General features: G+C 57.5%; 1 protein-coding gene across 1 annotated transcript in view; it reads left to right on the top strand.

The window, feature by feature from the left end:
* The window catches only part of SDK1 (sidekick cell adhesion molecule 1), a 516,271-nt gene extending 501,855 nt beyond the window's left edge, over window positions 1–14,416 (top strand). The window contains exons 44-45 of the mRNA XM_040989963.1: window positions 4,793–4,922; window positions 14,101–14,416. Coding sequence (XP_040845897.1) covers window positions 4,793–4,922; window positions 14,101–14,346 — 376 coding nt within the window. The 3' untranslated portion in view covers window positions 14,347–14,416. The remainder of the gene's footprint in view (window positions 1–4,792; window positions 4,923–14,100) is intronic.
* Window positions 14,417–15,585: the final 1,169 nt, after the last annotated feature.

The raw sequence follows: 15,585 nt of genomic DNA, 5'->3' as shown, positions 1-15,585 counted from the left end.
GAGAAGAGAGAAAGGAGAGAGGGAGGAGAAAGAGAGGAGAGAAGGGAGAGAGAAGAGAAGGAGAGGAGAGAAGAGAGGGAAAGTGAGAGAGGAGAGAGAGGGAGAGAGAGAGGGAGAGAGAAAGAGAGACAGGAGAGAGAGGGAGAGAGAGAAGGTAGAGAGAGAGAGAAAGAGAGAGGACAGAAGGGAGAGAGAGAGAGAGAAAGAGAGAAGAGAAGGGAGAAGAGAGAAGAGAGAGAAGAGGAGAGAAGAGGAGAGAGAAGGAGACAAAGGGAGAAGAGAGAGGGAGAAAGAGACAGGAAAGAGGGAGAGAAAGAGAGGGTGAGAGAGGGAGAGATAGAGAGGTGCAGAGAGAGGGAAAGAGAGAGAGAAAGGGAGAGAGAAGGGGAGGAAGAGAGAAAGACAGTCAGAGGGAGAGAGAGGGAGGGAGAGGGAGAGGGAGGGAGAGACGAGAGAGCGAGAGAGAGACAGAGAGGCAGAGACAAGGAGAGAGAGAGGGAGAAGAGAGGAAGAGAGAGGGAGAGAGAGGGAGAGAGAGGAGCGAGAGGAAGAGAGAGAGAGGAGTGAGGCAGAGAGAGAGACATAGGGAGAGAGAGAGTGAGAGAGAGACAGAGAGGCAATGACAGGGACAGAAAGACTCAGAGAGAGAGACTGAGTGGCAGAGACAGGCAGAGAGAGGGAGAGAGAGAGTGAGGCAGAGAGAGAGGGAGAAGGAGAGAGACAGACGCAAGTGGGTAGAGAAAGAGAGGGAGATAGAGGGAGAGAGAGACTGGCAGAGACAGAGAGAGGGAGGGAGAGCGAGAGAGAGATGAAGAGAGAGTGTCAGAGGGTCAGAAAGAGATAGAAATAGAGGGAGACAGTGAGAGAGGGAAAGAGTGGGGGAAAGATGGAGTGAAAAAGACAGAGGGAGAGAGAGATGAAGAGAAAGAGAGATAAAATGAGAGACAGAGAGAGTGAAAGAGAGAGGGTAGTAGAGAGACAGAGAGGGAACGAAAGAGCGAGAGTGTGTGAGACAGAGAGGGAGAGAGAGAGGTGCAGAGAGAGGGAGAGACAGAGAGAGAGAGGGAAAGGGAGAGAGAGAGATGCAGAGTGAGGAAGAGAGAAGGAAAGAAAGAACGAGAGGGAAAAGGAGAGAGAGTGGCAGAGAGAGGGACAAAGACAGAGAGAGAAGGAGAGACAGAGGGAGAGAGAGAAGGAGAGAAAGAGAGAGACAGGGAGAGACAGAGAGAGGGAGAGAAATAGAGAGGGAGAGAGACGGTCAGAGGGAGAGAGAGAGAGGGAGAGACAAAGAGAGGGAGAAGGAGAGAGAGAGACAGAGAGGCAGAGGAAAGGAGAGATAGAGGTAGACGGAGGGAGAGAGAGAGAAAGGGAGACAGAGAGAGAGATGGAGAGAGGGGAGAGCGACAGAAAAGCAGACGCAGAGAGAGGGAGTAGAGAGAGGGAGAGAAAGAGACAGGGAGAGACAGAGAGAAATAGAGAGAAGCAGAAAGAGGGAGAGATTGAGTGAGAGACAAAGAGGCAGAGACAGGGTGAGAGAGGCAGAAAGAGGGAGACAGATTGTGGGTAAGAGAGCAGGGATTGAGAGAGAGAGAGATGGAGTGAGAGTGAGAGAGAGAGGGGCAGAGAGAGGGAGAGACACACAGAGAGAGAGACAGAGGGAGAGAGAGAAGAAAGAGACACTGAGAGACAGAGGGAAAGAGAGAGAGAGGGAGAGAGAAGGAGAGGAAGAGAGACAGTCAGAGGGAGAGACAGAGAGAGAGGGAGAAGGAGAGAGAGAGACATAGAGGCTGAGACAGGGAGAGAGACAGAGAGGAAATAGATAGGCGGAATGAGGGGGAGAAGGAGAGAGGCAAAGAGAGCGAGAGAGAGACACAGAGGGAAAGAGAGACACAGAGGGAAAGAGAGAGAGGGAGAGAAAGAGTGATGTAGAAAGAGGGAGAGAAATAGAGAGAGAGAGGCAGAGAAAGGGAGAGAGAGGGGGGAGAGAGAAGGCTTAGAGAGACAGAGGAAGCGAACGAGTGAGGAGAAACAGAGAGGCAGAGACAGGGAGAGAGGGAGAGAAAGTGAGAGAAGTAGAAAGAGGGACAGAGAGAGGGAGAGAGAGACAGAAATGCAGAGAAAAGGAGAGAAAGAGGTAGAGAGAGGGAGAGAGAAAGGGAGACAGAGAGAGCGAGAGAAAGAGAAAGGCGGAGACAGAGAGAGAGATGGAGAGAGGGGAGAGAGACAGAAATAGAGAGAGACGGAAAGAGAGGAAGAGAGAGGGAGAGAGAGTGAGAAACAGAGGATGGAAAGAGAGGGAGAGAGAGAAGGAGAGAGAGAGGGAGAGAGAGACAGAGAGGCAGAGACAGGGGGAGAGAGACAGAGAAGGAAAGAGAGAGAGGCAGAGTGAGGGAGAGAGAGAGGGAGAAAGAGAGAAGATGAGAGAGAGGGGGAGAGAGAGGAAAGAGAGGGTGTTTGTCCTGAACACAAGGCAGTGTCACTTTGTGGTCTCCCAGGCTTGGGGCTAGCCTGCAGCCCCCCGACCCCACCTCAGACATGGGCGCTCTGCACTGGGGACTCGGCATCTGCCCTTTGGACAGCTCAGTACACTCCCTGGGGTCCACCAGCTTCAGGGCAGTCTCCCGTGACCTGGACTTTGCCAGTGACCCAGCACCAGCCATAGACCAGAAGCTTCCAGCTCTTCACTGGGCATCCCAGCAGGCGCCCACACGGCCTGAGACAGCCATCACGTGAAGGGTGCTGAGGCCCTAAGATCCTGGGGTCCCTCGGTCTTCGCAGGACACAGACGCCCCAAGGCGGCCAGGCTGAAGCCCGGCAGGATGCTGTCCCTAGAGTGGACAGGGACGCTCATGGTGACAGCTGCCACGCCTTTGATCCCCTCCGTGTACTGAGAGCAAAAGGAACACGCAGTCACACACTCTCAGCCCTGACGGGGACTTGTCGTGGAACATTTGAAAACGTCACACTGTTGCCTGGTCACCTCACTGCACCTGCCCTGGACAACAGCCCCGTGGGGAAGCCACAGGCTCAGCCCGCGGCAGCAGGCCCAAGCACCCCACAACATGACGTGTGTCCGCGGGACTGTCCTCTGGGGGCGCCTCGGCAGCACGGCTGGGCCAGGGAGGCAACACTGCGCCCTGGCCAGAAAGGGTGCAAGCAGCCTTGGGGGAGACGGGTGTCCATGGCTCCTCCCGTGAGCTGACTGCCATGCCAGTCCTCCAGGGGTCTCTGCAGGAGGGAAGGTGGAAGCCAGGGCATGCCCCCTCGAGCCTGTGAGGAGCAACCTCTGAGGTCCTAGGGCTGCCTCCCATACTCAGAACTAGCCAGCCAGGTGACAGGCTCGTGTTTGGGATGGCTGTCCCACAGGTGCTCAGAGCCAAGGAAGACCAGAGGAATTAAGCCCGCCCCTCAGGCCTAGTTGTAGGGCCCCGGATACGGAAAGGGCTCTGTGCTGAAGGGGGCCTGGGTGATCAGCCGTGCCAAGGAGGGGGCAGACCCAGGGGTGGACACGTCCATTCTGACCTCTGACAGTGTGACACCGAGCTGGCTTGGCCCCCACAACACTCATGGTGATGCCAGTTGCTTTGGTGAGAAAAGTGCACGCAACACTTTGGGTTTACTCAAAAGGTAACATGAGTCTTTCAAATTATCTTTGAACTAGAGCCATGGAAGGCCTGTGGGCCTCCCTGGGGCCTTTCCTGGAGAGAGCCGGAGGTGCTGTCCAGGACAAACCCCAGGGCTTGCCCCGTCTTCTCACGGCGGCCTCCGTCCACTGCCTGCTGTCCTGGCCAGCGGCTTCCTTCAGGTCACTGTTCACAGTGAGGGCTGAAGGGCTGCCCACGTGCAGCCGCCCTGTCTCGGCCCTCACTGCTCACAGCACCATGAGCTTGGCTGGGGCCACCAGAAGCCCTGGACAGGAAGCTGGCACGCACAGATGGCAGGTGCCAGGGCCATCTGACCGCTGTTAGTCCCACCAGAACTCCCCCGAGTCCGTGCTTCACTCACTGTCTTCCACGCCAGGGCAGGGCTTCTGTCAGCCGCGGGATGGGTGCTGTGACAGAAGCCCGCAAACTCAACAGCTAAAGCACACAGCAGCTACCTCGGCCTCCAGGGCCAGCAGCTCAAGCCCAGCCTTGCTGGACCCTGCACCCAGGGCCTCACAGGCCACCAGAGCCATGGGGTCCTCATGCTGTGTGGCATAACTGTCCCTGGAACAGACACCCTCTGCTTGACCACAGCCCAGAGGCTGGAAGCAGGGCACAGGCCTGGCATACTCAGTACTAGTGGGAGGCCTTCTCTACACAGAGAGCCAGCTGGTGCCTGTAGGAGTCAGGCCTCTGACAGCCTCCCTGGCTCCCTGCCCTGGTGGGCCGGCCTCCCACACTCCCTCCCCTCGTGGACCGGCCTCCCACGCTCCCTCCCCCCGTGGGCCGGCCTCCCACGCTCCCTCCCCTGGTGGGCCGGTCTCCCCCGCTCCCTCCCCCCGTGGGCCGGCCTCCCACGCTCCCTCCCCTGGTGGGCTGGTCTCGCACGCTCCCTCCCCTCGTGGCTGGCCTTTCTCCTGACCTCCTTCACTGGGTCTGCTGTACCTCCCCCTCTCGCCAGCCAGTGAGCCCCAAATTTCCTGATACCCCAGTGCTCTGGACAGTTGATCTCCCCCACCATTGTGGGAGGCACACTGGCTCGTTCCGTCTAGACCCTGAGCCTGACAGATGCCCTGAGCTTTGCACCACAGCAGCTGGGGATGGTACCTTGGCGCAGGGCATGACCGTGGCCTCTGTCCTGGCTCCAGGTCCCCTCCCCGGCCCAGCCCCGGCGGGCTGCAGTACTCCGACGAGGATATCTGCAACAAGTACAACGGCACCGTCCTCAGCGACAGCAGGACCCTCAAGGAGAAGTCGGTGGACGCGTCCGACTCTGAGGTCAGTGTGCCCTGCGCTCCCTCTGGCAGGGCCTGCTCCTGTCTGCCCGCAGCTCCCTGGCCCAGCTGAGTCGCCACCACGCCCTGGGGTGGAAAGGCCCCGGAGCAAGGCTGCCCTGTGCAGAGCCCAGGGCGTTCCTGGTGGGATGGCTAGCTGGAGCACAGGGGCACCAAGCTGATTCCGGAGGAGCACATGCCGGTCCCAAGTTCGAGCTGGAGTAAGACGTGGGTGAGGCTGAGGCTCTCAAGACAGGCCTTGGGCAGAGCAGAACGTACGCAACCTTGACTGAGCTGCTGGACCGTGGAGCTGTGGCGGGGCTCACGTGTGCAGCTGCATTTGGTCCCAGGGGAACTGGGACCGTGTCCACAGGATGGGTCTGCTGGGCCAGCCTAGCAGGTGGAGGTCTCCGGGGAGCTTAGGCGTGTTTCCAGCTGCTAAGTTGAAGAGTCGTGCGGAGCACCTCCGCCTGCACTCGGCATGGAGGGGGCCCGCTGGGAGCTTCCTCCCCGAAGCCTGCCCGGGGACCTGGGTTCGCCTCCTGCTGCAGTGTTTTGCACGTGGCAGTGTTAGGTTGGTTCCGATTTGAGGCTAGAGAAAAGGGGCCCAGGAGGGAGCTCTGTCTCACTCTTGGCCATGACTTGTGGTCCCGCAGAGTGCAGGCCTGGCCTAAGGGCAGCGCACAGGGACACAGGCTGGGGGGACAGCCGTGGGGTGCTGGGGCAGCACCCTCCACCTCTCCCCTTCCCGTGCTCTGCTGAAGCAGGGCACCGAGTCCTTCCCTCTCAGGCCTCGTGAGGGGCCGAAAGCTCCAAGCCATCTGCTAGGCACGTACACCTGCCCCACCTCTTGGCACTCATAGTCTAAATCAATATTTAATCTAAAAGCAGTCTCACCTTCATTTTGACCTGAATTTGGGCCTCATTGAGCCCCGAGGCTCAAGAAAATGGCTTCTATCCCACAGTGGTTTGTAAATGAACTCCGAGGGGGAGAGATGGCGAGTGGGCACCACAGAGCACCCGCCCCCGCTCAGCTCGGCATGTCCTGCTTACAGAGGACACCGCCTGACCATAGGCAGCCGTGCAGGTGCCGAGAAAGCCGAGGAGCGGGTCAGGCAGCCATCCTGCCCTTCTTGTGCTCCGGACCCTCTGCCTCCCACATGGCTGGGAACCTGCATAACCTCCCAGCCACCTGCCATGGCCCCGGACGGGGCGAGGATGGCGCCACGTGACCTGAGCTCTCAGGGCGGGCCAGGCCCGTGCAGACTAGCTCACATCCACGCCAGCCCTGCTGGGGGAGCAGGTGGATTGTCCAGAGCTCAGCCCCGCCCCTCCACCGCCCCTTCCAGTTGTGCCGTGCTGGGCCAGCAGCCCATCAGAGAGCAGCCAGAGCAGGACTCAGGAATTCTGAACTGCTGGCTGGTGTCTGAGCATAACTAGGGGGAGCATTTGCACGTACACACTCAGATGGCGGCACAAGGGACTGATGGCTGTGCCCAGGTGCCAGGCTGGGCAGCACATGCACACATGGCACCTAGGTATGGTCAAGTGTGTGTTTACAGGTGCGCATACACAACTAAACACACAGTGAGAGGAGGGCAGACGCTTAAGAGGACACGGGAGCCTCACCGAGACCAACTCCGCAAGCAGGCTGCTGTGGGCCGGAAGGCCTCATGGGAGCCCACGGCTGAGAGAGGCTTGTGCTGTCCACGTGGAGCTAGAGGCACAGCTGAGCCCATGTTGCATGGCACAGGTCACATGGCAGAGCCAGCCAGGGCCTGCGTGGACGGACTGCTTTGTAGCTGCACCTTGTGGGTCACGGGGCTCCTTGCTCAAGCTGACGGCAGGTGCAGAGGCTGACAGGAAGGCAGGATCTTAGCTCTGAGCTGGTGACATGGGGCGTCCCTGCATCTTGTGGGGTTAGCTGCAGGGTCCACTGAGAGCCCAGTGACCCAGCCCTCACATGTTTCTGGCTCTGTGGCCTTCCTTGGGTGGCGTGCGCGTTGCCGCATGTCCGTGCTGCCCCCATTCCCGGGCTGAGGTCACGCTTCAGCTGCAGGCTGCTCCATCTTTGCAGCCCGGCGTTGGAATCAGAGCTCTTGCTGTTCAGGAGGCGCCCACAACAGGGCCTGCAAAACTATTGTTCCGGAAGGGCCAACTCAGATGGTCAAAGTCCTCCTGAAGCACGTAGACATAATTCGCCTGCCGTGCCCTCACACACCTGAAATGCACAGTTCAGTGGTTTGTAGTAAGTTCAGAGTTGTACAAATATTGCCGTATCAAGTCCAGAACATTCCTCCACCACCAAGATACCCACACCCAAATTACTGCCATCCCACGCCTGTCTGAGACTTTAAGCTAGTGCAGATCTTTCATCATCTTAAAAAAAAAAATGTTTAGTTTTATTGGAAAGAAGAACAGATTTACAAATAGAAGGGAAGCCAGAGAAAAAGGTCTTCCATCTGCTGGTCCATTCCCCAGATGGCTACAACAGCCGGAGCTGAGCCAATCTGAAGACAGGAGCCAGGAGGCTCTTCCAGGTCTCCCACACAGGTCAGGGTCCAAGTACTTGAGTCATGCTCTACTGCTTTCCCAGCTCTCAAGCAGGGAGCCAGATGGGAAATGGAGCGGCTAGAACATGAACTGGCACCCACACGAGATCCTGGTGCTTGCAAGTGTAGGACTAGCCAGTTGAGCCATCGTGCCAGGCCTTATTGCAGACTTAGTTCCACAGATCACACTGCATTTTAGAACCGGCTTCTTGGCATACTGACTGCAAGGCGTTTGAACCTCTTTAGCTAAGTAACCCAGCACACCTCTCAACAGCTTTCTGGCTTTGCCCGTTTGCAGCTGCCCTGCAGCTCAGAACTTCCCCATTGTGGGAGAGACACATGTTGAATCGCCACGATTTGCCCACACGGTTGCCGGGAAGGGAAGCCTGCTCCCTGTACAGATCTACAGGAAGCTGGTCCAGGAGCATGAGAGGACTGGGCAGCAGTCCAGTGACCTGGCCCCAACTCCACTCCAGCTGAGATCGGATCTTAAAAGCAGCTTCAGACTCACAAGCCATGTACCACAGGGCAGCAGCTCAGTGCTTTCTGGGATGTTCCAAACTTTGTAGATAACCACAGCGTGAATTCTGACCTACAATGGGCTACATGGAGTTGGGTGAAACCGTTATTTCCATATTCTTTCTCCTTCCTGCATCTGGGGAGAGGGGAGAGAGAAGGGGAGAAGCCACACCCAGCCTCCCAACTGCCGCCATGTCCTGGGATGAAGGGCAACCACCCGACGCCATTCCAGGGTGCCCGATGTGAGCCATGCTCCAAGGGCACTGCTCAAGAGGTTTTGATAGTTCAACAGTTCTGAATTACTGCCAGTCTCACCACTCCAAGCACGATGAGGTCGCTACAGAATTCACTAGCAGACATGAGTCTCCATTTGCCCAGTTATTCGCTACCGACTCTTGGATGGGGTAGTTGATATTTATTCTGTCCTCCATCCTCTGTTGTGGTACCAGGCGTCCTCTGCAGACTAGTGCACTGCCATATCCTCCATGTGCACCTGGATATGCTGTCCACTGCTCCAGCTAAGCCACTGAGGAGGCCCAGCTCTGACACCTGCACTCCCACAGCCAAACCATGGAACCTGCAATTCTCTCCATGGTTGGGGTTCTGAGATGAGCATTTCAGTTGGGGGGGTTCCCCCAAAAAACTTTATCTGAGGTGATCCCAGACCTGATTCTTGTGTGTGCTTGCCAATACAGCGTCTGGCACAGTCTGTTGCCCCAATCAGCTCATGCACATGCTGGTGGTTGCAATTGCTGGGTCAGTTCTGTCTCCAGCCCTGTCTTCTATACAAACCAATCAGTGTTGCAGCCCAGCCCAATCCTGCCCACCACACACTTGGCCTTCACGCAAATCAGTGGGAGCTGCAGCCTAGTCAGAGTGACCTGCAATAACCCCTACCAGGCCAACCCCCTGCCCTGGTTCCCATGCTTGCCAGTATGTACAGCTGACTGGTCCAGTCTGGTCCAGCCACGTCCTATTCAGCTCTCATACATGACAATGGGCATTGAAGCCTAGCTTAACCCAACCAGCCCACACATGTGCTGGTGGGTGCCACTCTGTCTAGCTATGCCTACCCCAGTCCTCGTTCTCAGGCTCACCAGTCAGAGTGGCAACCCAAGAGGGAGTTGCCCACTATTTCCCTGATGGGCTCACTCCCACTCTCAGACCTTGCACTCCCCAGCTAGCAGATGCTGGCAAAGGGAGTAAATTCTGCAAATGGAGACTCCCAGAACCACCAGAATCCCTCCCGGCCCACCGTGGTTGCAGCCTCTTTGCTCTTCCATGTTGTACGGTTTTTACAGTTAGGGCGAGAGTGACATCATAGCATGAGACAGAAAGTATGTCTTCGTTGGCTAGTATTCATTTACGTGGTTGTTAAAATTCACCGTGAAGCTGCCTAGTTCTTCCTTTGTGGTCATTGTCTATCCCTGGTTCGGCCCTGCTGACAAGCTTGCCGGGTTGAGGAGCGGCGCCCAGCACTGTGGCTGGTGGAGCAGCTGCCTTGGCGGCACCCTCCGCTCCCGCACCGTCAGCGCTTGCTGCTCTCCCTCCCCGCCAACACCTTAGCATCCCGCTGACTTCATTCCTTCCTGTTGCTTGTTATTCTGATCTGTACTGTTCCCTGCTTTCTGCCTGCTTTGTTGTGGATTTTCTCTTATTTTTCCAGCCTTGTAAGTGGGAGGGTCACACCGTTGAGATTTCTTGGCGAATCTGCACCTCCCTGTGTGCTGCACACACTGGGCCCCACGTGCTTTTCCTGCGTGGGGAGAGTGCAGCCATCACTTCCACTGGATCACTGTCCAGAGACCAGCAGCTCGGGCCGCACCTCCCAGTGTGTGCTGGGGCCCCACGGTCCCTCCCCGGAGGCTCGGCAGCCAGGAAGCAGCGAGTCCCTTTAGCTTACCACGCTGTGTTCTGGTCCTGACTCATCTCAAAGCATTTTATAACGTCCTTTTTAATTTCTTCCTTAACATATCGGTTACTTAGGGTTGGGCATACTCGTCAAATTTTGTTATTTACTTCTAATTCTGCTCCATTCTAGTCAGAGGAGCAGCGTCCCTCTAAACGGAGAATCTTTTATGCTCTAACATATGTCGCACACAGAACATTCCTTACCCACTTGACAAGTTACTATTCCATTACTGTTACTCAAGTGTTTCTCTAGAAGTGTGGCCTGGTTATTCACAGTGTGTTTCCGTTTTCTGTCCGTCACCTTCACAGTCCACGCACGGATGTGCTGGAGCCTCTTGGGCCCTGTCGCTTTCATGGGCGACGGGCTTGGGTGTTGGGCTCGCGGGTTTGTGCCGACCCACACGGCCTGCTTTGGCCCTGCTAACAGCTGTCTTCCGCTCTCCTCTGTCCGGCATTACTGCAGCTACCCAATTCTCTTCGCTTACCGTGTACACAGCCTTTATCTTTCCCATCCAATTGCTTTCAACACATTTATGTCTAAATGTGAACTGCGTCTCTGCGGGCCGTCGTGCCGTCCCCTCGTCCCCTCGTCCCCGCCTTACGGTTCGGCTGCCTAGTCCACCCCCACTTACGTTTGCCATCCTGGGGTTGGCTTCCACGTCTCCTCCCATCTCCCCTAGTTTTGTTCTCATTTTTGCTAAGTGTGCTTTTCTAGCGTCAGCATGTACATCAAACACCAAGTGCCACACAGTCACCGTGCTACGCGGCTGCACTTCCTCCGCTTTAGATCATCCTGCGCCTCTTTAAAAGTTGAGAAAACAGAACACGTGCTGGCCTTCCACCCGTCCTCACTATTTCCAGGCCTGTTTCTGCAGGGAGTTCAGGTCACCCTCCAGGCCATCCCTTGCTCCTCTGTACTGGCAGGTTTGTCACGTTTCTGCAGGTCAGAATCCCAAGCAATATAATTACATACCTCTTGCTTTATCTGAGTGCTTTTTAAATAAAGTAAGAGAAAAACACTTCCTTGCCCATGTAACTCTGTATTTGCACCCGTGTTTCTCCCTGCAACTGCCTGGTACTGCAGTCTCAGACTGGCAAGCATCCGTGAGCCTGTTACCGTTCGGTCTCGGGCTGGCGAGCTTTCTTGGAAGGCACAGCCAGCTTCGAGCTGTGATTTTTTTTCATACTTTTCCTCTGTTTTAGAAAGTCCATTTCCTGTCCACTTTTCATATTTGCCTCCTTATTTGAAAAGCAGAAAGAAACCTGCATCTGCTGATTTACCTGTAAAATCCCGGGAAGCTTGGACTAGGCCCAACCCAGTCCAGGGGCGAGGAGCTCAGCCCAGGCTGCGTTGCAGGGGGTCCGGGACTCGAGTCCTTCGGCCAGCCCAGGGTGTGCGGCAGCGGGGCTGGGCCCAGCCCGAGCCAGGAGCTTCTGCCAGGTCTCCAGCATGGCTGGCAGGGGCCCAAGGACTTGAGCCACCTCCCACTGCTTTACCCAGGCCATTAGCAGGGACCTGAAACAGCGGGCCTTGACCCAGTACCCAACGGGATGCCCAGTCACAGGTGGCACCCTTCTCTGTTATGCAACAATGTCTGCCCCTAACTCTTAGTTATATCTCAACTCCAGACTTGCTCCTGTAAAATCATTTCTACCTCCTTATCAACGTCCTTGACTTGGTGTCCTGGCGTTGTCATACCTTAAGTCTTTATGCTTTCCTTTAGTTCTTCAGGGCACACTGGAAGGCTGTGACCCAGAGGCCAGGTCCCCAGCACCCTGAACCACGGCTGGCCGTGACCCAGAGGCCAGACTCCTCCCGAAATGTTTCCATCTTCTCACATGAATCCCGGAGCACCCCTGCTAAGCACACGGAGCTGGTCTCCATGGAGCCATTCCCACCGGTTAAACCACCGTTTGCTGGGGAGGGGCCCGCTTAGCAACTGCTGATGCCGACCTGGGCCAGCTACTGCTGTTGACTTTCCTAAGGTGGCACTTGGCCACTTCGACCTTTCAAGAGCCGTGAGTCAAGTTTGAGTCCTTAGAGAGGGATTCAGGTGTGATGGGGGACAGGCTCGGTGGAGGGGCTGTTCTGGGCCCAGGCTCACAGCCCTGGTGGATGAGCAGGGCTGCAGGGCAGAGGCGTGCCCAGGCCCTGTCCGCAGAATCGCAGAGAGCGTGAGCAGTGCCACTTCAAGGAAACAGGACACTGGCTTTTCCTCCCCGGGGTAACCTCTAAAACCATTTTCAAGAATGTTGCTTAAAAAAAAAATTCCTGACTCCCAAATGTTCAGCAGCGTGGCAACTCAAAGCTGCTGGGTCACCCAGCCACTGTCACAGCGCCGGGAGGAGGGGGCTCCTCGCTCAGGTTGGAAATAAAGAGGTGTGCTGTTGTCACATGGCCGCAAGCGGATTCTGTGAGAAACCCGTCTGAATCGCCTCTTTAAAATGTCTAATCCCAAGTAGCAGTTGTTCAGAACCTACAGCCGACAGCAGCCCGCCACCCCGCCCCATCTGGGGCTTTCCCGTCACACCCATGACGCCCGACACGCTGCTCAGCCGCTTGGCAGGTGCCCCGCGCAGCCGGGTAGACGCTGGGTCCACTCACTCCCGTCCCTCACGGTTTCCTGGGAAACCAGCACATGCTGCTGCTTTGTATCACACAGGATCTCCTTTTTGTCAATAAGCCTAAGTTGCTAAAATGCGTCCCCATTACAAGCTCAGTGCATGGAGCAGGGCGCTGGGACTCGTGCCCAGCTCTGACTGCCTGGGACACAGCGCCCTGAAGGAACCAGGAGCCACAGACAGCCCTGTCTCCTCGCTGCTCTGTCTCTCCCTGGCTGGTGGATCCACTCTGGGCCCACGGCCTCCTGGCTCTTTCCAGATGCAATGTGAATACTCCCAGGCCAGGGGGCTCCGAGTCGTGTGCCCAGCCCTAAGCCAATCACCGAGCCCTTGCCCGTGTGGCCCAGAAGACCTGCTCCCTCCCAGGAAGGGGTCCAGACACACTCGCTGCCATCCCCAACCATCTGAACAGTGCTAACAGCCCCTATCTTGGGGCTCTGTGCCCTGCACACCTTCGGCTGAAGAGCCCCCGGGTGCTCCGTAGCTCCCGGAAGCCTGGCTTGAAGCATTTTGTTCGCTGCATTAACAAGTCTATGTGGGACCCTGGGTGTGTTCATTCTCCATCAGTCTTAGGCTCCCCTGGTCAAGAGCCCTGCCTCTGCCCAGCCTCACGGCTGCAGGAGGACAAGGGGTGAGGGTAGGCAGGCAGAGGGATGCCCCAAGGTCCTGCAGTAGGTGCTGGCCGTGATTACCAGATGGAACGGGCGCTGGGCACTACCCTGCAATTTGCCAGTGTCTGCGCCACTCAAGAGATTTGATCAAAGGCCCTACAGCATGGACCGTGTATGTCTGCCTTTCACAGAACCAGAGGGTCTGAGACACCACTGGGCCCCACTGGGAAGGAGGGGCTCAGCCCTGCCATTTCTCTGGACCCTCCGGGGATGAAGGGCCGGCCAGCCACCAGACAGACTACTCAGGGCCGCCTGAGGCCTTCCGAGCAAGAGGGCAGGGCGGCAGCATGACTAAGCTGGGGCAGTCCAGCAGGCTGATTCCCGGGGTGCAGGGACAGCCCGCTGGGCTCCTTCCACAGCAGGCTGACTCCCGGGGTGCAGGGACAGCCCGCTGGGCTCCTTTCACAGCAGGCTGACTCCCGGGGGGTGCAGGGACAGCCCGCTGGGCTCCTTCCACAGCAGGCTGACTCCCGGGGGTGCAGGGACAGCTCGCTGGGCTCCTTCCACAGCAGGCTGACTCCAGGGGGGTGCAGGGACAGCCCGCTGGGCTCCTTCCACAGCAGGCTGACTCTCAGGGGATGCAGGGACAGCCCGCTGGGCCCCTTCCACAGCAGGCTGACTCCCGGGGGTGCAGGGACAGCCCGCTGGGCTCCTTTCACAGCAGGCTGACTCCCGGGGGTGCAGGGACAGCCCGCTGGGCTCCTTCCACAGCAGGCTGACTCCCGGGGGATGCAGGGACAGCCCGCTGGGCCCCTTCCACAGCAGGCTGACTCTCAAGGGGTGCAAGAATCTGCAGCATCCGGCAGGATCCTATAGAGGGCTTGGGGGAGCTGTCTAGGTGCCACCCACCTGGCATGGCCCCCTGCTCGGCCCAGGCTCTGCTCACAGCTGGCTTTCCCCCCCGCAGGTGTCCGACTCGGACTACGAGGACGCACCCCCCAAGCACTCCTTCGTCAACCACTACATGAGCGACCCCACCTACTACAATTCCTGGAAGCGCCGGCCGCCGGCCTGCGGGCCCGCCCCGCACAGGTACGAGGCCGTGGCAGGCGCTGAGGCCAGCCCGCGCCTGCACCCGGTGGTCACCACGCAGAGCTATGCACCTGCGCCTGGCGCCCGGACTCCGCTCACTGGCTTCTCCTCCTTCGTGTGAGCGCCGCGCCTGGCTGCCACGGAGTCTGTGTGTGTTGAGACAATCAACTCCGCTAACAGCTCAAGTTTTTGTTTCAAGGAATCCTGATAAGCGCTGGTTTTACTGACTCGTGAACACTAGATTTCAATTAGGAAGGTTTTTTTAACGGCTTTTTGTAACATGGCTGCGGGAAGCAGGAGTCTTTGTTTTTCTTTTCTTTTTAAGAGAAGGTCTATTTCCCTGGTGCCGAGGCTGGGGCGGCCATCGCAGGGACCCCGTCCCGGGAAGGCGAGCAGGGGCAGGCGCAGGCACCGGGCGGCCTCCCTCCGTTCTACCTCCTCTTCCGAGAACCAGCGGCTCACCCCTCTCCAGCCCCATCCGTCTACACCTGGGGCTCCCCGCCTTCTGGCCTCACTCCATCTGTCCGGACTGCTCTCACTCACCAGGTTCCTGATGGTTCAGCGTCCACGCGGTGCCCTCGGACCCCACCGTGGCTTCCCCGGCACGCCCAGCGTTCCACCAGGCCCCAGCGTGCGGGCATCAGCGCGGGCCGGGACACATCCCACAGCCAGAGGTGCCAGGGAGGCCCGAGCAAGCTCACAGCGCGGCGCACACAGCGCATGGCCAACTCCACTCAAACGGAAAACCAGAAGACAAGCTGGCGTTTGCAGAATTGCTTGTTGTGTAGCCAGTGTGCATTGTTAACCAGAGTATTTTTTAAATCTTTTTATCTTTTTTTAAAATGTATCACATGAAATGAATGCATCTTTGCTGTCTCCTGGTGCCTTTTATTAATTGTTCAGCTTTGTACGTGGGAAAGACGAAAGCAGCACTGTCTCCAAATAAACTCGAGAGCTCTGAACCCGTCCCTGTCCGGGTCGCCTCGTGCACCTGCCGCCCACGACGTGAGCAGCCCGCCCTCCCTCTCCGGCTCCCCGCTGCGGTCCCTCCCCCAAGGCCAGGCCAGCTTTTAGCCTTAACGGGTTTTCTGGAAGCATTTTTCTTTCTAATCGCCATCATTTGTTTTGTTTTGTTTGTTTGCTTTTAGCTACATGAACAGTCCGACCACAGCCACGCCTCTGGCCCACATGCCTGTCCGCCACGGGTGGCTGATACAGGTGAGCGGGGCTGGCTGTCACAGACCTGCTCGTGGTGCCAGCCGGCCTGCATATGCCCCAACGCCACCCCAGGCCCCACCTTGTGGGCAGCAGTGTAAACCAAGAGCTGAGACCGCTGTCAGCACCCCAGTGTGCAACCGAA

This window comes from Ochotona curzoniae, unplaced genomic scaffold (genome assembly GCF_017591425.1).
Source record: "Ochotona curzoniae isolate NIBS_2020 unplaced genomic scaffold, NIBS_Ocur_1.0 contig_54, whole genome shotgun sequence".
In the NCBI taxonomy this organism is placed as follows: Eukaryota; Metazoa; Chordata; class Mammalia; order Lagomorpha; family Ochotonidae; genus Ochotona; species Ochotona curzoniae.
This window is presented reverse-complemented; position numbering and strand designations above follow the sequence as displayed.